This window comes from Xyrauchen texanus, chromosome 18 (assembly GCF_025860055.1).
Source record: "Xyrauchen texanus isolate HMW12.3.18 chromosome 18, RBS_HiC_50CHRs, whole genome shotgun sequence".
Lineage (NCBI taxonomy): Eukaryota > Metazoa > Chordata > Actinopteri > Cypriniformes > Catostomidae > Xyrauchen > Xyrauchen texanus.
In genome coordinates, this window is record NC_068293.1 from 21654935 (window position 1) to 21682466 (window position 27532).

The 27532-nt window shown below is 37.8% G+C and overlaps 2 protein-coding genes across 4 annotated transcripts; one reads left to right on the plus strand and one right to left on the minus strand.

Moving 5' to 3' along the window:
- The first annotated feature begins 1133 nt into the window (after positions 1-1133).
- On the plus strand, positions 1134-21307 carry LOC127659308 (integrator complex subunit 6-like). Its single transcript, XM_052149065.1, has 18 exons — positions 1134-1552; positions 1641-1718; positions 2125-2274; positions 5330-5419; positions 5916-6099; positions 8519-8644; positions 12505-12653; positions 12804-12956; positions 14202-14334; positions 14565-14659; positions 14763-14873; positions 14959-15174; positions 15578-15704; positions 15908-16050; positions 16168-16339; positions 16528-16866; positions 19487-19580; positions 19921-21307. Exons 1-18 carry the CDS (start codon positions 1442-1444, stop codon positions 20012-20014), a joined length of 2565 nt encoding a protein of 854 aa, XP_052005025.1. The 5' UTR covers positions 1134-1441; the 3' UTR covers positions 20015-21307.
- A 644-nt stretch (positions 21308-21951) lies between these two features.
- Positions 21952-26984, minus strand: LOC127659288 (probable serpin E3). 3 transcript variants are annotated; one of them, XM_052149037.1, is made up of 9 exons: positions 26775-26984; positions 26221-26517; positions 24980-25207; positions 24382-24591; positions 23599-23797; positions 23402-23502; positions 23023-23109; positions 22387-22470; positions 21952-22284 (listed from the first exon to the last, which is right to left on the minus strand). In XM_052149037.1, the coding sequence occupies exons 2-9, from the start codon at positions 26483-26485 to the stop codon at positions 22232-22234; spliced, it is 1227 nt and encodes a 408-aa protein (XP_052004997.1). In that variant the 5' UTR covers positions 26486-26517; positions 26775-26984; the 3' UTR covers positions 21952-22231. The 3 variants fall into 3 exon arrangements, with proteins under 3 accessions (XP_052004997.1, XP_052004995.1, XP_052004996.1); XM_052149035.1 differs by having other exon boundaries at positions 22387-22506; XM_052149036.1 differs by lacking the exon at positions 26775-26984 and having other exon boundaries at positions 22387-22506; positions 26221-26552.
- Between the last annotated feature and the right edge of the window lie 548 nt (positions 26985-27532).

Sequence of the window (27532 nt, forward strand, 5' to 3'; positions counted from 1 at the left end):
ATCATAAGTGATGTAATAGGTGTGGGTGAGAAACAGAGCAATATTGAATTCCTTTTTTTACTCTAAATCTCCACTTTAACTTTCACTTTCAGATGTGAAATTGAAAATGTAGAGTAAAAAAAGGATTTAAATTTTAACCTGTTTCTCACCCACACCTATTCTCACTTCTGATTATATGGATTTAACCACTGGAGTCTTATGGATTACTTTTATGCTGACTTTCTGGCATTTCTGGAGATTTAAAGTTCTGATCACCATTCACATGCATTGTATGGACCTACAGAGCTGAGATATTCTTCTGAAAATCTTTGTTTGTGTTCTGCTGAAATAAGAATGTCATACACATCAGGGAATGGTATGAGGGTGAGTAAATGTTGAGAGAATTTTCCTTTTTGGGTGAACTATCCCTTTAAAGTCAGACAGTTTATTTATTTGTTTATTTATTTTTTAATATTTTTTTTATTGTGAAATAGTGGACACCATGTATAGCATGATTATGCATGGTCTACTTGAGAAAAACAAACAACAATAACAAAAACAGATGCTCAAATGTTCTTTATCTAGAAAACTAATACCTATAAATAAGGGCCTCTATGATTCACAAACATATTACATGTGATGCTTATAAGGGAAATCGCAGTTCCTCTGCTGTTATCTGAAAACATCACACCTTTAGCAGCACAGTACTGTCTGTCTGCTTCTGCTTGTAGGCTATATCTTGTTTTGTGTTTGCAGAACGTGCACTCTTAAAACCTCTTTTTCTTTGGTGGATTTTGAAAAGCGATATAGCTCATATATTCAGTGGCATAGAAAGACAAATAAACAAAAACAAGTCGATGAACTTTAGGACAGGAACGTATACGTCCTTAAAATAATTATAGCTTGTCACAACATGTAAATCTTGTACGTGCTCCTCCAAACACTTTCCACGGTAAACGCACAACCCAGTACGTTCTTATATACGCATGCTCCTAGCTGTCGAGAATATGCTAATCAGTAATTTTCAAGTGCCAATCAGCTGAGGCGTTTTGACGCATTGTACTCGGGCAGTGCTTGGGAGGCGGAGTCATGAGCACAGCGAAGAATAAAACCACTGCAGCCAGCGAGCAGCTTTCAGTGAGAGGAGAATAATGGACGAAAACTAAACAGAAAGTTACCATGATAAAAGTTAGACATTTCTTTAAAATTGCAGCAACAACATCAGTTTCCCTTGTAAATCAATAACCTTCCCCCCCAGGGTCCGAGGTTTGCTCAAGTTTACAAGGCATCGCTCTTTAAACACTAACAACAATTACACTGACAGAAAGAATGCGCGAGCCAGTTAGCATTAGCCAGCTATCAGCGTGCTGACAGCAGCGACAGGAGGCGAACAAAAGATTTCTCTGCATTTGTCCGCTTGCTCTGACACTCGGTCCATGTAGAAGGGGTGATTATCAACACAATGCCCGTGTTACTTTTTCTGATAGACACGTCCGCCTCCATGAACCAGCGCTCCCATCTGGGCACTAGCTATCTGGACATAGCGAAGGGCGCAGTTGAGACTTTCCTGAAGGTAAATGAACACAAAGCCTCTGCTTCACACTGTCTCGCTTTGATGGAAACATACTATAACACACGTTTTCATTCGCTTTTCTCCACAGTTGAGGAGCAGAGATCCGGCAAGCAGAGGAGACAGATACATGTTAGTGAGTTTCGAGGAAGCGCCGGCTGGAATCAAGGTACAAACAGTTTTATTTCACCCCAGACGCTTTCAGCTTTCGGTTCGACTGTTTGCTGTTAAAACACGCTGACTGAAAGTGTGATGTGAAAACATTGTTCCCAACATGAATGTATGTGTGTTTAAACATGGCCGACATTTTGTTCAGTGAGGCAGCATAGAGCTGTGTGTGTGCGCGCTTGAGAAAACAGAGATGGTGTGTGTGAACTTAAGTTTTCTACCCAGAGAGGGCGAGAGAGATCTTCATAGCGCTCTGTGTCTGCACTCTCCGTTACTGCCTCTCTGAAACCTCTTTCAGCATAGTCCAATAACCGATCAATGTGTCTGACCTGTCATGTTTAAGGTAATGAATGTCTGGATGTTTAAAAAGGCATAACACACATTTTGCTCTTGTCTTCATATTTCAGGCTGGATGGAAGGACAGTCATGCCACTTTTATGACAGAGCTCAGGAACCTACAAGCAATTGGATTGACAACGTTTGGCCAGTCTTTAAGGACCGCTTTTGATTTGCTCAATCTCAATAGATTAGTTTCGGGGATAGACAACTATGGACAGGTATGTTATGGACAAGTGACTGGTATAAAGTCTCTGGCCTGACCCCATGAGCCCACCCCCCCACATATCACAGTTTTACAAGCACCCAATAGGCTCACACTGTGCCAACACAATCCCAAGAGACCCTGCAACAGTAGTAGTTAAAAATATTTTGGATGCATATAAGGGCAAGAGACAAACTGAACCAGGTTTTGTGATGAGGCTAGTGTTTATGCTTTGTATGTATGCTCAAATACTGATTTTCCCAGGTTAATTTTGCTATATATTTTTTTTAGGTTGTATGCAAAACGCAAGCAAATTAAATTCTTAGAGTAGAAAACAAATATTTTCAAGGCAGATCTTGTTTTTGATCAAGTTGTGAAACTACTACAGATGGGCTGCAGCATCGCCTCACATTTGACGATAACATGAAGTTGCTATTGAAATATATTAAACCGTCGTGGTAGATTAGGTTTTGTTTTTAGGTTTGCCTAGGAGAAGTTTCCCGCAGGGGCCATGTGATTATGCATCTCAAAAATCATCTGTTGAAGAATATTATTCAACTAGGTATTTTAACATTTGGTAAAGAAAGCGTTAGTGTTGCTTTAAGAATGCGGTTGCCAGTGTGTTCTGGCCCATGTCAAAAGAGCCCACTACCAATTCTGTATAGTATTCTGGTCCCTGTACATTGCTCTGGGCCGTCCTGTAATCTGTGACATTTTTAGAGACCAATTTGTTTTACCAATATATTTAACCGATATTTACACTTCACTTAATTCTAAATTGGTTCTTTATATCTAGTTTACTGATGAAGTTAGACAAAATACTTTGAATTTTAAATGTTAAGTTAGGGGCTTTAACAGGTTTATGTTGACCAAGTAAGGGTTAATGTACAGTCAGCTGGTTGTCATCGCTAAACAGAAGCAAAGCAATACCAACCTGCTGACTAAACATTAGCCTGCTTATTACACGCTACTAACAAAATAAATAAATACTTTGAAATAAAATATTGATTTATATTTAAATTATTTGAGAAGAAATCACTGAACAGCTAACTTCCTTCTCCGGTTTTCGTTCTGTTGGTGTTTAATTGGTGCAAATGACCATCTGATTCATCACGCTTCTTGCAAGACTACTTGTCAAATCAATTAATGCACATGAATTGTTTTGAGTTGAAATTATTTTATTTGCTTACTTGTATAGAGCACTCAGTGATCCAAAAAGCCGAAACGATGGCTGGCAATACCTGGAGGAGCAGTTTGATATGAAGATGTGCAGTTGTTACTAAGAAATATCAGACCGCTAGATGGCGCCATTGACCGAATTAGAATTGAGTATTCTAGATAGCCTTGCAATAAAAACAGTTCAAATTTATTATTTGTAGACTGTGTGCAATATTGGTTTTGTAAAGCATTTCACTGTTCAAGTTGTTTCTTTTTGCTTTAAAGCAGAAATAAAACAAGAATTAAAAATCAGTTATGTTTAATGGTTATTGGACACTTAAAACAAAAATCATCTGTATTGTATCGGCCATTAAAAACCCTTATCGGTCGGTCTTTAGACCTTTTTTTTTTTTGCTGTTTTATTGAAGTTTGATATGTGGTATCGTTCTTGGCCTTAGCAGTGAGTAATGTCTCTGAGGATCCATGCGTCGATGTTTAATACCTAATACAAAACTATTTCTTACTGGAAAGCCCAAAAATTATATATAATTTTTATACTGTATTTAAAAATACTCTCAACTAAATAAACTATAAAATAGTGTCATTTTTGTACTTGTTTTATCAGCCATTTTGTCCTGGCATGAGGTTGATTTGATCCTTCACTCACCAAAACGACAAATTATTTGTTTTCTTGTTCTGAAAGAAAGAGGATTTCAAAAATATGCTTTTCTTTAAAGGGTTAGTTCACCCAAAAAATCTCTCATAATTTACTCACCCTCATGACAACCCAGGTGTGTATGACTTTCTTCAGTTGTACAAATTTGAAGAGAAATAGAAAGTCAGCTCTGTAGGTCCTTAAAATGCAAGTGGATGGTGATCCGACATTTGAAGCTCCAAAAATCACAGACAGTCAGCATTAACGTCATTGATAGTAATCCAGCAGTTAAATTAATGCCTTAAGCAATACGAGTTCATGTGGTCTCTCGTATGATGAATTTGCATTGGCATGTTACACATGTAATCTCACGTTTTTCTCTCAGTTGAGACATGCAGGATAAGCGCACAAATGTACCATTGTGAGTAAAGAAACAGATGCAAATACAGATGTAACCAAAACCAACAAAGCGTATATAATACATATGTAAGTGATGATTTAGATTTAAAAAGAACTTATATATAGATTTTGTTCCACACCAAAAATGATTGACAACTGCTGGTGGTATGGATGATGCTTATGCTCACTGTCTGTGATTTTTGAAGCTTCAAAAGTTGGATCACCATCCACTTAAGAACCTATAGAGCGAAGATATTTTCTTTTTTTCTTCAAATGTGTTCTGCTGAAGAAAGTCATACACACCTTGGATGGCATGAAGGTGAGTAAATGATGAGAGAATTAAAATGTTTTGGTGAACTATGCCTTTAATATAGTAAGAGAATATTTGATTTATATGTATGTCTCAGAGTTTACTGTTGTCATGAATTCATTGAGAACTGAATGTACTGACATGACACAAGGAAAAGGGGCCATACAAATTGTCCCCTAGCTGCTTGTGGTAAATTTGGATAAAATATTCTCACTTTGTCATTGTGAAAGCTCAGTGGATCTCACAACTAACAACAGTGATTCTAGCTCTATTAATTGTTTCAGAAATTTCATACCACTGCTTTTATTATGTTGTTGTCCATAAAATCTACAAGATGCAGATAAGTGTGTAGTCTTAAAGGGTTAACCATTTGATTAAGTTACATTATATTATCTCTGTGCTTTTGCTCCACAATTATAGTGTAATAAAATCACTTTAGCTATGGCTAACTTGAAGAACATTGAGTGCATTTCAAGCTCTGTATTTGTCTCGTGAGATGCAACCTTCGGTTATTGTTTTATTTTTTTGTGTATTGTATAATTTTTGCAGGGTAGAAACCCCTTTTTCTTGGAGCCTGCTATTATTTTGGCCATAACTGATGGAAACAAGCTGACCAGCAGTTCAGGGGTCCAAGATGAGGTGGGTCGTCATAGGCTGGCCTTGAGGATTTCCTTAATGAGTTCTCTCTCCTCCTGTCTTTCCATCAGTTTCCTATTTTCTCATGCTTCTTTTTATGTCTTGCTTGCCTTTTACCACTCACCTATTTTCTTCTGATGTAATTTACTTCTCTGCTTCCTTGTGATTTCTCACTTCCTTTCAGTTTTTCTCTTTATGCATGCAGATCTGTAAAATAAGTCTGTAGCTGATAAGATGAGAAATGGGTGAAGTCACTGAGAAAGATAAAGAGAGAGTTGAACACAACCACAATTAAAGAGTGTGCTTTTACGCAATCCCTTGAAAAATTTTATTGGATCACTCTAATTTTCAGTGTACATGCTCTCTACATTTTTGAGTTTGGAGATGTCATAAGCCTTGAGGAGTGATGAGTGTGCATATCCGATATCTTTTTTTTTTTTTTTTACCATTATGTGCTGACATGTGCAGTGAATTAATTCATCCCTATTCTCCGCTCCAGTTACATTTACCACTGACAACACCGTTGCCAGGCAGTGAGCTGACCAAAGAGCCATTTCGATGGGACCAGCGACTCTTCTCTTTAGTGCTCCGCATTCCAGGCCACATCTCCCATGATCCTGAACCAATAGGGGGAGTTCCACCTGACACCTCCCCAATTAGACCCATGTGTGAAGTCACAGGAGGTGTGTGTTTCTTTAGTTTATGTACTCTAATTTCATACATTTGTAAGTTTAAGCACAAAGGGACTTTTTGGCACAAAGGGATATCATTCTCTAAGGATGAATTCAGTGCATGCTAATTAATAGAAATACTAATCTGTTATACTACAGTCATAATCCGCTTCATTAAAGTTCACTAAATTTTTTAATCCTCTCATAATTTACTCACCCATATGCCATCCCAGACGTGTATGACTTTCTATTTTCTGCCAAATACAAACAAAGATTTTTAAAAGAATAGTTCAGCTCTGTTGGTCCTCAAAATGCAAGTGAATGTTGACCAGAACTTTGAAGGTCCAAAAGGGACATAAAGGCACTATAAAAGTAATCCAAAAGTCTCCAGTGATGAAATCCATATCTTCTGAAGCGATATGATGGGTGGCACAAAGCACAAAGTCCATGCAAAAGGGAGTTAATCTCTCCCACAGACAACACTGCTTAAGAATTACACGAAACGCCTGGTTTGTAGTCCAGCCATTTCTTCCGTAAAGTATCTACGTCAGTATGTAATACATTTGCATAATGCACACCTATGAGCTACTTTGGCCCGACCTCATACAAACATAGTTATAGCAGAGGCCAGGATGAGTTGTGTTAGTGTTGTCGCCATGTCAAGAAGACGCTTTTTTCACTGCGAAAGCAAAACCAAAGGTAGATGAATTGAAGAATAATTGGTTAAAATATATTTGCATTATTTAGCAGTACTACCAATGCTGGATTTTCAAGTCTGTTACCCCTGAAAGATGATGCAGTTCCCACTTTGTTGGGGCAATATGGTGCTTCAGGATGTTTGATTATTATTAAACCACAAGTATGTTTGATTATTTGTGGATTTATCTACTACCGAGTGTTTAAATGCAGAGTTTTATGTTGCAGCTACTTTGTACAACCAGTGCACAGCTGAAGGCCTCTGCTAACCTGATAGCTAATCTTATTGTGTTGAAGTAGTTTTGCTAATCCGCTACGGGCCCAATTTTACATACAATTGTGTAGAATTATGCAGATCTCAAAGAGACTTTTTATAATTACAAGCTGTAATATTATGGCCGCTATTCATGGTAGTCCATGGCTAACTTGCTCAGTAACTCTAATAAACCCAGTTATGTCCAACTGGGAGTAAACCTCTGTTCTCTGTTCATATCTAAGGTGAAAAAAGTTTGGCTACACTCATTCCAGCAAAAGATGACTGAATTTGATGCACTACATTTCTTTTACTTGAAGCTTTGTTAGGTTCACAATAATCAACAGTACTTGTAAGAAAGCTACAAAATTAAAACCTACCACTGTAAAACGTCCTGTTCAAGTCGTGCTTTCAGTTTGTTCTTCCAAACTTTTCAGAAAGGGGGGGCTTTAAAGAGATAGGAGGTAAATCGGAGCATTTCGGCCAGAGTATGAAGAGCTGGGAAAAGAAATGTACAGTATGAGAAAAATAACTTGTTTTTTTTAACATTAAAGCATGTAAACCTATTCTAGTAGACCCCCCCCCCCCCCCAAAAAAATTAAAATTATGAACCTGTAAATTAGCATTATATGGGCTCTAAGTCCTTTTATGAGGGTGAGTAAAAAAGAGAGAATTTTCATTTTTGGGTGAACTACCCATTTAAATGTGGGCAACTAAAGTCCAGTAAAGAGATAAATCCAGTATGATTTGTGTGCCATAAACTAGCAGGTCATTGTGCAAATTTGTAGTGAGAGAAGTTTATAAATTTGGCAGAACTGAATGGCAATAATGCCTGACATGCTCTGTCAGGTGGTATTTAAGTGCTGTGGAAATGGTGTTTGAATTGTGAATTGAAGAGAATAGCTGATTTGTTAAGGATATATTCTGCTGGACACAGGTGTGCTTACATTTATGCATTTGGGAGACGCTTTTATCCAAAGTGCAATTATACAGGGACAATCCCCCCGGAGCAATCTGGAGTTAAGTGTCTTACTCAAGGACACAATGGTGGTGGCTGTGGGGTTAGAACCTGTGACCTTCTGATTAACAGCCCTGTGCTTTAGCCACTATGTCGCCACCCACTCCACCACTTAGTGTGCTTACTAATACAGCTGTGTAATAGAGACAAGCTGAACAATACCATAGAGAGGAAGAGTCTTTGCTTTCATGCTGATGAACTACTAAACACAATATGACATCTTCTTTGTAGTGTCACTCGCATGTGAATAGCTGTGGCCTGGTAGTGAACTGATAAGAAAAAAAGCACACAGACTGGTTCAGCTTAATACAGACAGTGGTTTAAATTTTAGTTACCGTTCATAGTCTTCATATATGAATGGCTTTGAACAAAATTAAAAGTTTTAAATTAAGTGCTTATCTTATGTGGTGGATGTATTTGTTACAAGATTTTTAACAAAGAACTATGTTTCCCAATGTGTTCAGGCCGGTCATACAGCGTGTTTTCCCAGAGAATGCTAAACCAGTGCCTGGAGTCTCTGGTGCAGAAGATCCACAGTGGAGTGGTCATCAATTTTGAGAAGACTGGACCTGACCCTCAACCCACTGAAGGTTAGGAAGGCACATAAAAAAAGAGTTCAATAGCTCTTACCTGATATTGCTACTATACTAATATCGGATATTAGTGTGTTCCGTCTGTAATGGTAAATGCATACAAATGTTGTAGATCTACTTGCATATCCTTTTGTATGATACACATGCATCTTTAGATGAGATGTAGACACAGTTTCAGTTTTCACAGATCAGTTTCTGCAGTGTTATCCGTGAGCAAGATGGAAGAGTACTTCCAGAAGTCTGCATGAAATGAAAATTCACCCTATTTTCTAAATGCATGTTATTGATTTTATTGTGAACAATTCATCCATGCATGTTTTATTAAAAAAATGTACCTCGTAATCATTAATCAAAATATCAACACGACCTTCCGGTGAAACAACAGACTTCTCTCTGGTGATGTATGCAGGACTGCTCCAATCATTTAGTCTGCTTAAACCCTGTTCTTATAAAAACACAAGCACCACAACCTTGCGTACTTTCAAAATGCCACCTCGCTGGCCCAGCGTCGGAATCCAGCGAAGCGGTGAAGGTATCTGTGCATTCGTCTGTTTAATGCGTGTGTCGCTGTAGCGTCATAACTATTTGATTTTAAGACAGAATCTTACTCTATTAATAATTTAATCTGACTCCCAATTATATTAGATCACAGATTTATATCTATTTATTTGTATATTAGATAACAATTTAGTTTGAGATTAATCATTAATTGACATCTTATCTAGATTTGGATACTTGATGATTCTAGTCAATTCTGTATTTTTAAATTGCACTCGTTCATTCAGAATTCTGTCACTTATGGCCTTGTCAGCCGTGTGCATGGGTCTCATGGTCACAAACTTGTCTGTTTGATCTTTAGCTAGAGGTAAATGACTAATTCTATAAAGAATGATTATCTATTTCTAAATTGTAGTTTTGCTTAGTTTCTATAGATCTGTATACACTTAATGACATAATATTATCTCTAGAGAGAGGTAAACGACTAATACTAGTTGGATAAGGCTGACCAACATACCATTATCCAAATAGTAGTTTTGTTTAGTTCTATAGTTTCCTATTACATTTGACTAGAAAATTATTAGCAGGGGTCATGGCTAGTGACATCTGGACAGGTCGATTAATATTACATTGTCACAAATAGTACTTCCTTTTAGCCTTAAGTCTATTACACTTAACTGAAGTCAAATGGTTAATCAGAAAGCGTAAGATCCAAGGTCTTAGTATGTATTAACCCTGATCACAGATTTGCAGTCACAATAATTTAACTTAATCTACTAAAGCCAATAATTTCAGAATAAATCATAATAGAATCAAGTTTAGCAATTTATTAGTCGGTTAAATATGTATAAAGCCAATTACACAATACATTAATAAATAATCAATACAAAACAATCTAATGCTCAAAGATGAATCTTAAGAGTAATAGATGCATATCTGACTTCAGCAAAGTACGTAGTTTCAAACTGCAGGGATTTCTGGCTGCAGGAAATTCCAATTAACAATGTGCTAAGTTTCCTTAAATACTCAGACCTGTGGGATGAATAGGTTTGGAAGTCTTGGGGTCGCACCTCATCTGCATACAGGAGGTAGGCACACCCCCAGAATTGGTCAGAATTCCTTTCGTCATGTTCACAGACGGCCGATTAATAGCCTTTGCAATGATCTTCAGCCTCCGAAGAGGTTCTGGCAGTGTCTGAAATTTTGCATTGCAGCCATATAATGTGACTGCTGTTACCACGGCCAGATGAGATTTTCTGCTCCTCTCTCACACCCAAAAAAAGCCTGCTTCGCGTTTGCACCACCATCGCAACATTTGTGCCCAGTTATCACTCAAGCACTTTCAATATTGTTTCTTTTCATTTTATATAAATAAGCAGAAAATAAGTGGAGAAAAGTGTAACATGGCAGCAATATGAAAGCATTATTCTCTGAATTATATAAATACAGAGCTTAGGCTACAAAACGAATGCATTTTCTTTACAATGTTATTTTAGTAACCATTTTACTTTTAAAAATTTACTTAAAACGTCTGTAACATTCTTTAGTTAAGGTTCACACCACTCCAATTTTATATATAAATAAATACGTTCATTCTCAACATATGTAATTTTCTGTATTTGTGTTATTGTCTTATTATAGGCCTATTTGACAAAATTAATCTTTCTTGTAAAAGTCAGCCTATGCTCGTGATGGAGTAGTATTGGAGGAATGGAAATGCTGATGTCCTGACTATCAGAGAGAGAGGAAAAATCCTCCATGCTGGGCAAATTTCGCCATTTCGCTTCTGTTCCGTAACACTCCCGTAATGGGTGTCACGTTCACTGATCAGGACGATTGGGTCACAATCGACTACGATGTATATTGTGCAGTCTGACATAACGTCGCACAGTGTGCCATGGCGATATCAATGTGTTCATATCATACAGTCTGACAAGCAACAATCATAAAGGACTATTATAAATTGTACAGTGTGCACCCGCCTTTACATGTAGATTTGAACAAAGCATCAGTCACATGTTGGTGAAGATAGCAATGTATTTATGTCTATTTTACTTCAAAAATAATGTTCCTTAACTCTTTCCCCGCCAAACACGGAATTTTCTGTGTTTTATGAACTTCCGCCAAACACGAATTTCCGTGTTTATGACGCTTCCGCCAAACACGGAATTTTCCGGTTTCCGTGTTTTAGGTGTTATACGGTAAGGAAGACCCCTCCGCATGTTTTGAAAGAGTACGCAACTCTTTGATCAAAGAAACAGACTGCGATCGTCTCAAACATGAAGAAGTGGAGTATTGAGAAGCTCAAAATATCAGACATAAACATGCCTTTTTATCAGCTTTTTGTCTGAAATGTTGTTTTTGACAAAACCGACCTCTGTTCAAGTCGCAATAAAAAAGAACAAATGAAGATAAAATAAAATCGTTTTTTTGCCTAAAAGCAGAGGCTCAGATCTTTATTGTGATATATAGCATCTTCATATATTCATGGAAGAAAATATTCTGCGGGCCATTAAAATGTAGTGAAAATCGTCAAAAACCCTGGCGGTGGCTGACAACTTTTTTTTAAAAACGCTGGCGGGGAAAGAGTTAACAAAAGCTTAATTGGTTACTGGGTTAGCTGGCTTGAATTTAAATTTAGAATGTGCAGGAACAATGGTGAATTTGTGAATGTGTTTGAGACATTTCATGACTGAATTGCTGAGGTGATTGCTAATGAATACTGGTGCTCCTGGAGTATATTTATATTTTTGAATGCAGTTATCTTGGAATGCAAAGCACAGTTTTTTTTCCTTTATATTATTGTGTGTGTGTGTGTGTGTGTGTGTGTGTGTGTGTGTATATATATTAGTGTATTGTGATTCAAAACATTAAAATATTGTTATCTTTTACTCAAGGAAAGAAGGTGTGTGTCCACTGCAAACTCTTTCAGATCTGCCTTCGTTCTGCTATGCAACGGCTATATTTTCAACAAGCAATAGATCAACTTAAATCCCCGTCCTACATTTTTTTTTCTTGTTCGATATGCCGTTTCACTCGGAAATATGTGACAATATGGAAGTCAGTCACAACTTCTTTTTCATGGCGATTTTAACCCTATGTGGGAAATGATGGTGCTTAAGCAGCCATACAAAATCAACACTGTATGGTACAACATGTATTACAGAGAATATGCTCTGCATATACTTTTCAATATGTAGTTTTCACATCTGTATCCACAAAAAGGAATGTTTTGCACTGGTAGTATTTGTAGTACATTGATGATATGCTTAAATTTGTAAACAAGATAAGGCAATACTATGAGTTACAAGAGAACTGTGGGACAGAAATGAAAATGTCATTGTGATATTTCTTCCCAGATGGTCCAGCAGAGGTGAAGTTTGGACCGCAGTCATGGCACAGCTGTCATAAACTCATTTATGTCAGACCAAACCCTAAAACTGGTGTTCCTGTGGGCCACTGGCCTATCCCAGAGTCTTTTTGGCCTGATCAAAACTCACCTACTTTGGTATGAGAAAACTGTGTGTTTGTGTCCTGTAAATTGTGTCTAATATATGCTAGGTTTATAAGATATATTTTGTATAGGTTTGCTTTTTATGCTTTTGTTTTTTATTTATTGTCATGAATCCTGAAAATACTATATACCATTCCCTTGCAGCCTCCACGGGCAGCTCACCCACAGGTGAAGTTCTCATGTGTAGATTCAGAGCCCATGGTTGTGGATAAAGTACCCTTTGACAAGTACGAGTTGGAGCCTTCACCTCTCACTCAGTTTATACTGGAGAGGAAATCGCCACACACCTGCTGGCAGGTACTGCTCATTTCAACATTTAACTCAGTCTAAAGTAGGGTTGTGGAAGGACCAACCCTAACCCTTCATTGTCATTAAAATGTAAATTTTGGAGTTGACTAGTCTAAGTAAGGAACCCTCGGAAAACAGTCAAAAAACATGTGACCCATTTAAAATACTGTAATCTATTCCAATAGCCAAATCTGATAATAAATTCCACTGAAAAGGGGCATTTATCTCCAAAGTGCTTCCTTTGCATTATGATTATTATATAAATATGATTAAGCATAGAACATGACACGCATTCACTGAATCAACTTTAGTGAATACAGGCATATAACTTGAAAACAGTTGAATGAATAGTGCAGACCTATAGAGCAAACCTGTTCTAAAGATAATTCAACAAGTAAAAGTTACTTAATATTGTTGAAAATAATTAAAAGGTAAGCCATATCTACGAGAGAAAATAATGCACTGATTTGATTGCTGTCTGGTTAAGAATGTTAACCAATAATAATTAGGATGTTAAAAAAAAAATAATTGCTAGGATCTAAAAAATAAGCCTGTGAGAAATGTACAATAAGCCTAATATATTGTTTTAAACATGTGCGCACAGAATAAAATATAGTTTAACCAGTTAAGTGGTCCGCACATCATTGAAAATAACTTTGTTGATCAGTAGGGCTATAAAAAAAAAATGTTTTACCTAGCCCAAAAGTCATTTTCTAGGCTACTTAAAGCATTTGTGATGAGCAAAATTAACTTGTTAACATGGGTCGGTGAAAGACGGGACCTTACTCGCATGATCCGGTTATCCTGCGCTTAAAAAAAAGCCTGTTTGGCAGGAAAAAAAACTTTCAAAAGACTCTGTCAAAACATCCATAGTGACTTGCTAGCCAACGTTTCGGAAATTTTTCCCCCTCTTTTTTTAATAATTGTATTATTAATTATATTTAAAATGTAACATTAACATGAAAGTAATTTAAGCACATCCTTTGTAAAAAATAAAATAAAAAAATAAATATATATATATATATTTTAAATAAAAGCCAAACATGTGTGAAAATGCTGAACAGATTAATGGGGGAAAACTATTGACTGGCTAGCAGCATCAGAACCATTTAGTCGAATAGTCTCGCACATCCCTAATCTAAAGCAGCCTACTTGAGTCACGCAACAGACAAGCTATATATTCAAATATTATGCTTTATTGCTACTGCTATGGCTAAACATTAAATGCTGTAACATTTTGTTCTACCTCTTAAGGTTTTTGTGTGTAACAGTGCGAAGTATGGAGAACTTGGGCAGCCATTTGGCTATCTGAAGGCCAGCACAGCTCTCAACTGCGTCAACCTTTTCGTCATGCCCTACAACTATCCTGTGGTGCTGCCTTTACTTGGTAACATCTCATTCATTTACATTTTTAAAGATCAGATTGAATGAATAATTATTAATAATTCATACTGACAATTGCTCAACTTCCCTCTGAGCCTTTAACATCTTTGGAAATAAAAACAATAAGTCTGAAACCCTGTATTTGCTCTAAATCAGATTCAAACTAGCCACAAGTTTTCCTTTGAGCGTATTATTATTAATATAATAGTGTATGTGCATTTTTTTTATTTCTAGATGACCTGATAACTGTGCATAAGTTTAAGCCTCCAGCAAAATGGCGACAGTCTTTTGAAAACTATCTTAAAGCAATGCCCCCCTACTACATTACTGTAAGTAATGAAATCACTCTTATTTTACTGTTACAACAGTGTGTTTACTTATAATATGTGTTGATATTATTCCTTTAATGTTTTCTCATCCTGATCCTGCTAGGCCCTGCGGAAAGCACTTAGAATGATGGGAGCTCCAAACCTGTTAGCTGACAGCATAGAGTATGGCCTCAGCTACAGTGTTGTGTCCTACCTCAAAAAGCTCAGTCAGCAGGTAGTTGCTGACATACAGCCTGCTTTTATCATCTGCATTATTAAAAATGCTTTATGAAGTTGAATTGTATTTGTGTGTTTTACAGGCGAAGGTAGAGGCTGATAGAGTTTGCGCATCAGTAGGAAAGAAGGCGGCACCAGAGGGCGGGATTAAACTTCGCTGCAGAAGCTCCGCCCTCTCTCTTGCACACAGGAAGGATTTCACACAGCTGCTGCACAGTATCATAGGAGATGGGCCAGCTCTGCCATTGGAGGCAAACCCCAAGGAGTTTGCTGGGTTTCAGCTAGCTGCTCTGAATAAAGTACACGCACACAAAATACTTTGTCACACCAAAATGTTACGCACTGTGTGGATGTTTGTACTTTTCTCATATGAACAAAGAATAGGCAAGTTACATTTCAATGAAGTCTCTGTTCAGAATATGTCTCTCTGAATATTTTCTGAATGTGCAGTTCAAATTTATAACATCGCTTCTGCTAGAACTTAACTTTCCAAGGACCAATAGAAGGAATTGTTATTTGGATGTTAACCTACAAGGTTTTAGATGGTTTACTTATGGCACATGTGCTGTATAAAATGTTCCATGTGCCACTCAACATGGTTTTTGCATACTGAGCATGTGGTACATGGTCAATTTTTACTAATTTAGCTCCCACAGCTTTTCCATTATCTCTATTATCCTTCAACTCTCTCTTTTCCCACAGGCATTGAAACCACAAGGATTGCGGAACCCATATGATATCCCAAGAGCTCATCTGCTGGACCAGCTGAGCCGAATGCGGAGGAACCTCCTGCATGCCAGCATCTGCATTCTGAAAGGACAGGATCAAGGTAACTCTCAGTGGGCCATGTGTGAATATTGATATTCTTGAAGCAATCTCAATTGTATTTTACTCATGATTTCCAAGAGAACCATGAGACTCTGATTACATCATTCTGATTTATTGTGAAAGTAATCTCAAGTTAATTTCTCTTTAGTTGGTACATTTTGAATTCTGTTAATGAAATAATTTTAAAATCTGTGATTTTCTTAGATCAGCTTCACAGTGTGCCCATTGCTCAGATGGGCAACTATCAGGACTACCTGAAGCATTGCCCGGCCCCTCTGAGAGAGGCTGAACCTGACCAGCCTAAACGTCTGCACACCTTTGGCAACCCCTTCAAACTGGACAAGAAGGTATCGTCAGGTTTATTTATGTATTTTTTATTATTGAGGTATGGACATTCAGAGAGAGGAACTAAAAACATACTTGATTTTCAGCCATAAATCACTCTGCTTTTCTCTCTGTGTCAGGCGATGATGGTGGATGAAGCAGATGAATTTGTTACTGGCACTCAAGGCAAAGGCAAACGTCCTGGAGAACCCAGCAGTACTGCAGTGGGAGGGGCTCCGAAACGCAGACGCTGCATGTCTCCTCTGCTTCGTCCAGGGCGAGCCTACACTCCTCCAAAAACACCACCCAGAAGTAAGTCTGACCAACCCACACATGCGGGAAAAACCCTATTTGTAAATTTTATATGCACACAAACTGTCACTTTCATTTATGTTCAACAACAGATACTGGATACACTGTCACACAACATGAAAGTCATCTACATTTTATTACATGTGGATTTTCCATGCTTTTGGACTGACAAGTGTCTGATTCCTCAGCTCCAGAAAATGATCACACAGCATTGGACGACGACATCACTAACCATCTCGAGCCAAATCATAGCCTAGACAGTGAGCCGAGTCCAGGACCGGAGTCTGCTTCCCTTCAGCAGAGAAACCACCTTCAGCCAGATGAGGCTGAGAACCAGCAGGAGGAAGTGCTGGAGAATGGACAGTCCAGCGAGAATGAGCTGTCTCTAGGCAGTGAGGGTGAAGAGGAGTCCCCCAGGTGCTACCCTTCCCTGTGCAAGCTTAAGAAGATCAGAAATCAAGAAAGCCAGGAGCTGAACTCTAAACTCCGAGTGCTCATCACCAAGGAGATCAGGAAACCTGGGAGACGTATGTCAAGTAACAAAACATTCATACATGATTGCAGGTGTCTGGATTGCAAATTAACTCTGCTCAAGTGTTTGTCATTTCCTCTACCATTTACGTCATGCTCTGATTATTAGCAGTAGTATTGGAACATTTAAAATCATGTTTGCAAATATAATGTGTGCTGCACATTTTGGAAGATCTTACAAAGATGCTGACACTTAATTGACAGACGATGATTAACAATATCAGGAAATGGCAAAACCATGGATCTGGGAAGTCTGCAAATATATGAATCAGTACACCAGGTTGTGGATCTGGTGTAAAGATGCTGACTACCACACCTGGAGTTGCAAATTTGAATCCAGGGTGTGGTGAGGGACTCCAGTCAGGCTTCCTAAGCAACCAATTGGCCCGGTTGCTAGGGTGGGTAGTGTCCTGTTGGGTTAACCTCTTTGTGGTCACTAATGTGGCTCCCGCGCTCAGTGGGGTGCGTGGCGAGTTGTGCGTGGATGCCACGGAGAATAGTGTGAAGCCTCCACACTCGCTAGGTCTCCGTGGTAACACGCTCAAACCACGTGATTAGATAAGCAGATTGACAGTCTCAGATTCGGAGGCAACTGAGATTTGTCCTGCGCCACCCAGATTAGGGTGAGTCACTATGCCACCATGAGGGCTTGGAGCGAATTGGGAAGAAATGGGGAGAAAAAAAGAAAGAAATAAACAGTAGCCCAGGGTGTGAAACTAGCACATCACCCACCAAATGCAACGAGGCTGAATCCAGTTCACAAGCTCCTCGTCCAAATGTATTTCATGAGTGGGTTATTTTTCTCATCTACCCGCAACAGGCGGGCGACCTGTAAGGCGTACGGAGTGACACGACAAGGAATATTGTTAGTCACAAAGACATAAGCTATTATGTCTTTGGGACATAAGACAATTCTATTTTTAAGAACCGACAAAAGAAACGCTGTCAATGCTCGTGTGTCTGATTCAATGTTTGAACATAATCCTCCAGCATGAGACTGTCTCATGGAATATGCACATTTAAAGAGTTTTCACAATTTCTTTTCTGTTTCATTCATCTGAAAACTGTTTGCAAGAATAATCTATGAGAATGCTGTAAATGATCTCCGATCATCTCGGAAGGTACTGTGAGTTTAGTTCACTTTATTTCCAGGGACCAGTTTGTGACAACTCGGCATGTTTGGTAATATCTTTGTATTAAAGAAGCAAAGACATGAGTAATTTGATCATAAAATAATACAAGACATGTTCACCTTGAACCTAAAATTAGTTCTACTTTATTTTCTTTAGGCAGCATTAACTGTATTACCAAAATGCAATACAAACACAAATTTGATAAGAACAGAAATTTGTCAGCTTTATTTTGGGAACACAAGGGAATTTATTAGGCTTTATTATGATTATTACTATCTTTACATTTCTAATTGTCTTTAGGTCTTAATTTGTAGGCTTTTAGTAATTTTTCTGTGATTTACTAAAATATTTGCATGATGGCAAATGGAGCTGTTGGAGATGGTAAATGTTTGGATTTGAGGAGGTGGTTAAATAAGATTTTTGATCACTTGGTTATTTCATTTACTTTTTTCGTTTAGTTAAAGTGCAATTTGAACTTCGAAAATATTCACTAACCCTCAGCAGGGTGGTTGACGATATAATTGTATGTCACTATTTTCTTTAAAGCCGATTATCGATACAATATTTTTTACAAATTGCCCAGCCCTATACTAAAGTGTTACTTAATTGTTACTACGTGGTTAGAATACACATTTTCAGTTATATATATCTATTTAATTATTATTTGTTTTTTGTTTTTTTTACATGTGCAAATGTTGAATCATGCATTTTACTTGCATACAAATTAGCATTTTCTATGGATGATGCAAGAAAATGCTGCCCACACAAGAAAATTTATAAATTACATTAGGCATAAATATACATTACAGTAACTTTGCTTTGGACTTTTAATGGGTGCTACAATCGGGAACATTGTCCCAGGGTTAATTACTGTGGGGACCTGGATGCAATCAATAAGCACAACATTTTTACTCATGGGCCTGGCCTACATTTGCTCTACTTGCTATGTGAAAGCTCTAACATTGCTACAGATGGTTTCTATTTGTCTGTTTTATTTGCACATTTGTTATAAATGTTCCTGTTATTGGGAAATGGATTTGGCCTCCATGGTTTCTCAGTTGCTGATTGATTTGACAGTGCTCATTATCAAAATCAAATCACTTTGTCACTCTACAATATACACAAGTGCAACAGTGGGTGAAAGTCTTGGGTGCAGTTCCAAGCAACATAGCAGTCGTGACAGTAATAAGACATATACAAATCTACAATAAACATCTAATTTACACATAAAATATACATCTAATAATATATATTTTACAACAATATACACAATGTGAAATAAACAGTATACAATAAAAATACACAGTATCCCCCCTCCCTCTCCCCCCATTTACACATGTAATCAGTTGGGAATAAATTTGTAGTATGATGTTGTATAGGCATATGGCATATGTCAAACCTCATCTGTGTGAAAGAGAATTGTTAGCAGGGATTTATTCATTTTTTTTTTTAAAGTCCCCATTTTCTTTGTATGTCAATGCAGGTTATGAGAAAATCTTCTACCTCCTCAAACAAATCCAGGGAAGTTTGGAAATAAGGCTGATTTTCTTGCAAAGCATAATCAAAGAGGCTGCCAGGTACTCTTTCCATCTGTGGGAAAATGCAGTTTGAGTTAAAGGCTACATATGCTACTAGTATTTGTTTGTGAACCCAGCTGTGTATTTTTATTATACATTATAAGCAAGAAACTACTTATTATGTAATGCTGAGCACAAATGTTTTTTCTATACATCTCATCTCCATATTAATTGACAAATAGACAAAACTCTTTAATTTATTATTACTTTCATGTCTTTGGCCTTACTTGTTTAACTTGTGCCCTTTTCCAGAAAGCATTGAATGCAGAATGCTTTAATAGACTGTGGATATGAGAATGTTTAGTGTGTGAATGAAATGTTTTGGCTTTTGTGTGGATAGGTTTAAGAAGAGGGTCTTGATTGAGCAACTGGAGAACTTCTTAGAGGATATTCACTTGAGAGCAAATGGCATGAATCATCTGGATGGTTTCTGAGCACTCTATTTTCCCTACTTGAAGGACTTGCACACATATCTGCACTATTTATGTAACTTACTTGGGACTCTTGTGTTTTGGGTCTTTAGCAGTATTGAAGTTGATTTTATTGATGAGGAATTTGGGTGTAATTTCTGAACCTCAGGGCTGGGGGGCATAATGATTCTTTCTTTCTAACAGACACACAAACGCACTGTTCTTTCTCAGTCCATTTTTCTTTCTATTTGTGCCAAAAATGAATTGACACATGGTGTCAGATTTGTCCTTGGCTCATTTGCTTTACTGCATCCCCCCACCATCTCTTAATCACCAATATAAACATGCTCTTGTTTAATTTCAATCTGGAATAGCACCTTTACAAACTCTCCACTGCATTCAGTCTCAGACTGTCAGATTACTGGTGGGACTTCTTGGGTTGGATTTCTCTAATAAAGAGACTAAATCAGCAATATTCTACACCAATAAAAGGCGTGTTATCAAGCAATTCTTTAATGTTGGAGCCTTGAGTTGCTTTGAGAGTCTATAATTACTTTTAGACTTGCACACACCACACTCCAAAAGTAATTGTTTAAAAAAAATAACTCAAGAATTATGTAATTTCAAAAGATTTGTCAGAGGGACATGTTTTTGACATTTTGTTCTTGTAATTCTTAAGCAATTTCTTTCTCCTTAATCAAAAAGATGTTCTACGTTTACGAACCTTTTGCCACTTAAACATCTGATGTTTTGTACTATGTGGTTTTCAGACCACATGTGCTTTTGTAAACTTTGAGGTCTCTTATTTTTGCTGAACATTGCAAATGAGGTATCTTTTTTCAGCATTAAGTAACCAGATTTTAGTTACACTGAGGCTACAATAGGATGGATTTAAAAAAAAAAAATAAAAATACAATTGACAGGAAAGATGTCCAAATGAGTGAGAAGGCCTTTTTTTCCCTCCCCTTCCAAAAATGTAATTGTTTACGCATCCAAGATAGTCACTTATTCATTGACATGGGAGGCAGTTGCTGCTAATGTTTCCTACATTACTGCCAAATATTCAGTTTCCCTATTTTTTTTTTTTTTTTTCTTCCTGTCTCTTGACTTGTCTCTGTCCCTTTTATCCCTGCACCCTAATGTAGGGACCAACTCTTTGCCATATATGTATCGATAAAGATAAATGAGTAGCTAAAAAAATAAAGTATGTTTAAAATGCTGTATATATGTACATGGTGACATTGAAAGTATTATTTAAGAGATTGTTTGGTGGAAAGCCTCTTTTTTGTATGTATTTGAATAAAGTCTATTTTATAATGTCAGTAGTCATGTAAATAAAAGCTGTTTTTCTGATTAACTTCTCAGCGGCATTATGTCATTAAAAGGAGTGCAATCTTCAGCCTTCAACCTACTGTGATTATAAGGCATTCTCAGGTTTATGTGAATAGTCTGCCCCCCCTTCCAATCATTGAGATGCTTTATTGATGAAAGATATAAGCAATTTCAGAGAGGCAGCCCTGCCATAGTTACTAGATTCTCTGAGGATCTTATGATCAAAAGCTTACTGGTGTAGCCTATGAAGATGTTTATCTTGAAGATTGGTCACTACACTACAATACAACACATCCTTCAAACTTTATCAACTCATTATGATTTTTTGAGAACTTCATGTTATCTGTCAGGTCTCTTTTTAATTGCTGATACGTACGGTTATTTGGCAATCAAACACATTTATTGTCCTTATGCAGCTGCATATATAATGGATTGCCATGTTCAACTTATTCACCCCTTCAATGTAATATTAGAATTCATAGTCATATTTAATTTTAATTTGCATTAAGCGGTCTATCAACACGTGGGCAAACACCATGGATTTAAAGCTGAAAAATCTAATGAATTGGTTAAACCTATGAAATCCATAACTGATGGTAACCAAAATATAATAAAAAAATGTGGGAATTTATTGAAGGTAGAGATAATAAATGACTGCAGACACTTTAAAGTGCAAAAAACACTGATGTTATAAAATTGTATTTACAGATATGTACAAAAGTCTTGTCCCTCTTCCCGAAGTGCCAGTGGACCCTCCTAATAGCCTCAGATACTCTTATCCCCTACGTCCATGAGGGAGGTGGGGGTGTGCTGAGCTGGCAAAACCATTTGAATTAAAGTGTTTATTAAAATAGGTCTCCTGTGTGTGCACGGTCGTAATTTCAAGCATATGTGATTGCATGTATCTTCTTAAGACATCTGTTCTGCTGGATTCAAAACTCGACCTATAAACAGCAATAAACCTGTGGAATAAAAACCAAATAAATTAACCTCAATCATGTCTGATACCGGTAGACATGTTAAAGCTAGATTCCATGCAGGTCTGTCTAAGTTTTGGTATTTACCTGTGCTGATTTGTCGTAAGATGAAGAGAAATGGTCGATCTGCTTTAAAAACTGCTGCACGAGATCTTTTCAATAGCACCATTGCTAAAGAAGAGAGAGACATCAGTGAGTGGTTAAGCTCTGTGGAAAAAAACATGACCTTAGAATATACTCCAAGTAATACTTAGGTTCAACTTTAGCCTTAAAAACTGCAACTACAAAGTGGTGTATTTAAATGCCTTCAGTCTTTGTATCCTGAGCAACACTACATAACTCTATTTGCATCCTATTTGCCAGTGGATACATATATCTAGTCATCCTACTTCAGCTGTATCCCACATGTTCACTTATATCATACACTAGAATGCTGCAGTAAACAGAAACTGAGTTAGATTTTGAGTAAATCTATTAATGAATGGGGAATTGTTTTTTATTTTATTATACATTTTTTAGGTAATGTTAGGACAAGCTTTGCTAAGTGCGATATCATATTGATATTTACAAGCCTGAGACTTCATTATATGATTAACATGAAAACTTCAAAAACACATATGGCAATCAATATTCAGTGATCTCAAATGAGCTGCTCCCAAACATTTCCCTCATTTTCAACTTCCTACCAACCCTCAACCCAAAGTAAAACTGTCAGGTTCTTACCTGTGGCTGAAGCTGCTTTTGTCCCATCTTCTGTCACCTGTATTCTTGCCTCATGGAAAGCCTCAGATACGAAAAGTCCTTCCTCATCTGTAGAGATAATGGCAGTAAACTTCAGAGTGAGCAATTTAGTATTCATTGATTTAAAAATGCTATTAATGAGTTCATTAATGACATAATGACAGAAGTTGAGCCACAAAATAAACACAATAACTTTAATAAAGTTTGAGACTACGAGATAATTACTATGATGAGGACTCTGGTAAATGGTCAGTGTTTTAAAATTAGTTTTCCATAAACTGTACTAATGTAATGTCTTTATATCAAACAATAAGTACACATCAACAACTTGAATTACAGAATGTCTATGTTCAATAACTACCTGAGATGCCTCTAAAATCTGCTGCTGAAGGGCTGAAGATGTCAGAGATACCAAGAGACTGTAGAACAGGCTTCAAATTGAGCCTGCTCTGCATTTTAAACCTGAAATACACACAACACCAGGGTATTCCACTGATGCCAACCCCCATTTGTAAGATTACAGTACATTTAACATGGCTTATTTCTTCATAGTATTACCTGGGAAAAAATATATCCATCTTGGTTCGCCTTAATCCATTATCCCATAGTCCCACAGCATGGGCGGTGAGCTGCGATTCCAGCTGGGATAGAGGGGTCTTCCGGTCACTAGGTAATACCACCAATAGCCTGAGTGAGCGCTCCAGGTACGGCAGTTCCAATACTGTGTATTGCTGATCTGAAGGCAGGCGAAATTGTCCTGTGAGCAGTCAATCAGGAAGACAGGTAGAGTGAGGTCACTTTCATTATTTAACATACATTAATATGAAAGAAGCATATCTTTAACAGTGTTGTGCTGTAAAGTTCATATTTATATCAATCGACCATAGTCCAGATTTATACAGTCCTGTTCAAAAGTCTGAGTTCACATTGGATTACAAATCTTTTTTTCTTTTTTTTTTTTTCCCTAATAGGGCAGTGTAGAGAAGCAGGGGAGAGAGATGAGGGAAGGACATTGGGACATGACCCAAGTCAGAATCAAACCCGAGTCCCCGTGAGCCAACAGCTCGGATACGTGTCCTACGCGAGTGCGCCACCGTCTGCACCACTCTCTGACTGGGATTAGAAACCTAATGTAGACTTTATGGACGTTTGAACGGCTCTGTATTTTTGTTTAGAGCTTGGTTGCCACTAGCGCACAAAATCTAAAAAGTATTGTGTGATTAGAGCTGCTATGTTCATCAGTGGCCCATGATTTAATCAATGTCTTTTCCATAAATGTCCCCCATAGATGTTTGTTTATGATTCTAAACAGAGCAGTGTATTTTTTGCTCCTTCCTTTACCAAAGTTGACTTTGGTTGACTGGTACATCATTGGCACTTTGACAGTGCTGCCATCGGAAAGGGTGAAGGGCAGGTTCTGAGTCTCTGTGAAGAGGAATTGTTTCTGCCAGGCACCCTGGAACAGCACTGCACTCAATAGAGTCATGTGTGGCAAAATATCCTGCCTGGAGACCTGCAGTTGCTTCTCTCTTGCCTGAAGGTAGTCATCAGCTGTAGAAATACGATTAATTACATTTAACCAAGGATGTAACCATATGCTTCAGGACTGAGGGGGACCAAATATAATAATTTAAGGATCAACCATTGATAAACCCATTTTGGTCGACCACTGAACTGAATATTGGTCAATGTCTATGGTAGGGAATGGCGGTACTGTACATAACTTATAAATCCAGTACTAAGCATAGATTACATTAGATTCAATTACAGAGCCAATGAAAAGCAGTTAGCATCTAACTAGAAGTGCAAATAGCGATATTGCATATACAGTAAATAAAAATGATGGTATTATCATATAATGGCATTATGATATTATATGTACTGAAATGAGACACAATAACACAATCTTAAAAAAAAATATATATATATATAAACTCACATTTACTGTGGTAGCGTGCCCATTGCTGTAGTTGAGTGTGGTTGGAATTGCTGAAGTTTACACTCAGTAGACTGCTGTTACTCCATCCCAGGGCATGCTGAGTAAACTCTGGCAGGACTTTCACACCACTTTGGACAAATAAAGCATTGGCAAGCTCAAGCCGCATGCCCTTACTGGAATTACCCAGGTCTCCTTGTGGCCGAGAAAGAAAATCCTGGACACGAGCATCTATGAAGAGACCTTGCTGTCATTTTATTATCATGACTGCTGTATCATCTTAACTGAAATGTTTAGTTAATACTTGGCATTGTTTAGAACAACAACATGCACAATACAAGTGAGATGAGAGTGCCATGCAAATATAAAAATGAAACATTTGAGCACTGGTCACATTTGCAGGCCTAGTACATTACATATACCAGAATGAATAGTAAGAATTTAAGCAATATAATTCAATTTACAGTGCAGTAATGACAGAGCATTTATCTCATAATATGAACGCAGAAAGAAATCTGTTGATCTACATTCAATTTCTCAGAATCTTTTAAAGAAGCAATTCATCCAAAAATGTTCATTCTATCATTATTTACTCAAACACATGTCTTTTTTAAACGACTTTCTTCCAGGAAAAACAAACTGGTCTCAACCAGCTTTAAATGTATGGAAAAAAGCAGCATGTACATTCTTAAAACCTCTCCAATTTTGTTCCATGGAAGAATGAATGAATTAATGAACTTTACAAATATATGGTGCGTTTCTGACACTACACTCAAAGTGCTTTACATAGTGAACAGGCTCTCCTCAACCACCACCCTCCACCTGGATGATGCGATTGCAGCCATATTGCACTAGTACGATCACCACACACCAGCTATTGGTGAAGAGGAGAGTGTAGAGTGATAGAACCAATTCATGGATGGGGATTATTAGGAGGCCATGATTGATAAGAGCCAAAGGGGTAATTTAGCCTCAGGACCTCAGTTTAACATCTCATCCGGAGGATGGTGTCACGGTCCCCGTGACTGTACTGGGGTGTTAGGACCACAGCCCACAGGGTGAGCATCTCCTACTGGCCTTACTAACACCTATACAAGCAGCATCCTCAGTTTTTCCCCAGTTACTGACCAGGCTCAAACCTGCTTAGCTTCAGTGGGTAACCAGTCTAGAGCTACAGGGTGATGGAACAAATAAAGCCATACTGGAATGATATGAGGGTGTGCCAAGGAGGGTCAAGCTCTTACCGTTTACATCATAGCCCAGAGTTCCCTCAAGCTGAGCTAGAGTGTTCCCCCTGGCACCTAACTGCAGAAGGCCCAGACACAACGAGATGCTGGCCGGAGACACGATCAGGTTGGAGTTGTACTCTGTCTCTGTTAGTATTTGGTAAAGGCTGACACCAAAGTGTGTGTGCAGATCATTGAGGCTGTTGCCCAAGCTGCTGTTGCCATGGCTGTGCTCCACCAGCCACAGACAGACGAATAGAGAAGTCACAGACAGTTGATGCATGATATCAGATCAGAGGATCAATTGGTCAAAATCTACAAGAAATGTCCAAGAATGAATAAAAAATGGATGACTAATTCAGTGTAACAGGAGTATTCAGTTACACAGTATTTAATTGGTTAAATTCCAGTCTGAAGAGCTGTGATCTTATCATAATTCTGGAAATATTGTAAAAACAGAGCTGGATAATCTTTTTTAGCTTTTCACCAGCACAACCATAAAGGATATATATGTATATGTAATGGTGGAAAATAGGTGTTATAATAATAATAATTATTATTATTAATCAAACCTGTTGGCTCGTCCTCTGTGAGCGTTCTGTCAGTGTCAGCTGCGTTTCCTCACGACCTTTCACTGACGTTCACCTTCAGATCCACTGTCACTCAGCGCACTTTGCTTTAAGTGTAGGAGGACGTGCGATCGCCTTGATCCTGTAGGCCTATGCCTAGATAACTGATTGAAAGAGTTGTCAATCATGAGACTGTGTTTGTGGTCTCCGGCGGCTATGTCCGTACCACTTGGTCAAAATTCCTGCCTCCCGCCCGGCACTATATGGATCTAGGCAGAGGGAGGCATGCCCCGTCCAGCAAATCCGCACTGGAGCTGAGAAGCAGGCAGACACACATAATAGAGAGAGGAGGTCTCTTCGTTACACAAGTGGTTTATTCTTTTGATGGGGTAATCAAATGCCATCCCGGCTATCACACAGGAATGTGGCCTGAACTCAGGGCCAGCTTGCTGCATCAGCATTTCTGCATTAGATGCAAGTCATAAGCGTAATTATGTTCACCCAAAAAACGAATGTAAGATTTATGCATTTCAAATAGATTTGTTATGAGAACATTCTAAATGAATTTACATTGACTGATCCAATCACAATGGAGATTTACTTGTTTATAGACTACTGTAGATGTTATGAAATGCCAAATGTGATTGACATTAACAGGAAATTGTGAACCCTTTTCTGAAATGCTTATTATGAATATGCATTATCATTGTTTCTCAAAAAAGCATCTTGCTGTCTCAAACGTATTTGCACAAGTTAACAAA

Excerpts from the sequence above, each read along its gene's own strand:
- LOC127659308 (XM_052149065.1), top strand. The coding sequence starts at position 1,442 with ATGCCCGTGTTACTTTTTCTGATAGACACGTCCGCCTCCATGAACCAG. Across the intron at positions 14,335-14,564 it reads TGTGGTGCTGCCTTTACTTG|ATGACCTGATAACTGTGCAT; the intron begins GTAACATCTCAT and ends TTTTATTTCTAG. Across the intron at positions 16,340-16,527 it reads TCCAAAAACACCACCCAGAA|CTCCAGAAAATGATCACACA; the intron begins GTAAGTCTGACC and ends CTGATTCCTCAG.
- LOC127659288 (XM_052149035.1), bottom strand. The coding sequence starts at position 26,485 with ATGCATCAACTGTCTGTGACTTCTCTATTCGTCTGTCTGTGGCTGGTG. Across the intron at positions 23,110-23,401 it reads AGATTTTAGAGGCATCTCAG|ATGAGGAAGGACTTTTCGTA; the intron begins GTAGTTATTGAA and ends TTATCTCTACAG. Across the intron at positions 22,285-22,386 it reads CTTACGACAAATCAGCACAG|GTTTATTGCTGTTTATAGGT; the intron begins GTAAATACCAAA and ends TTTATTCCACAG.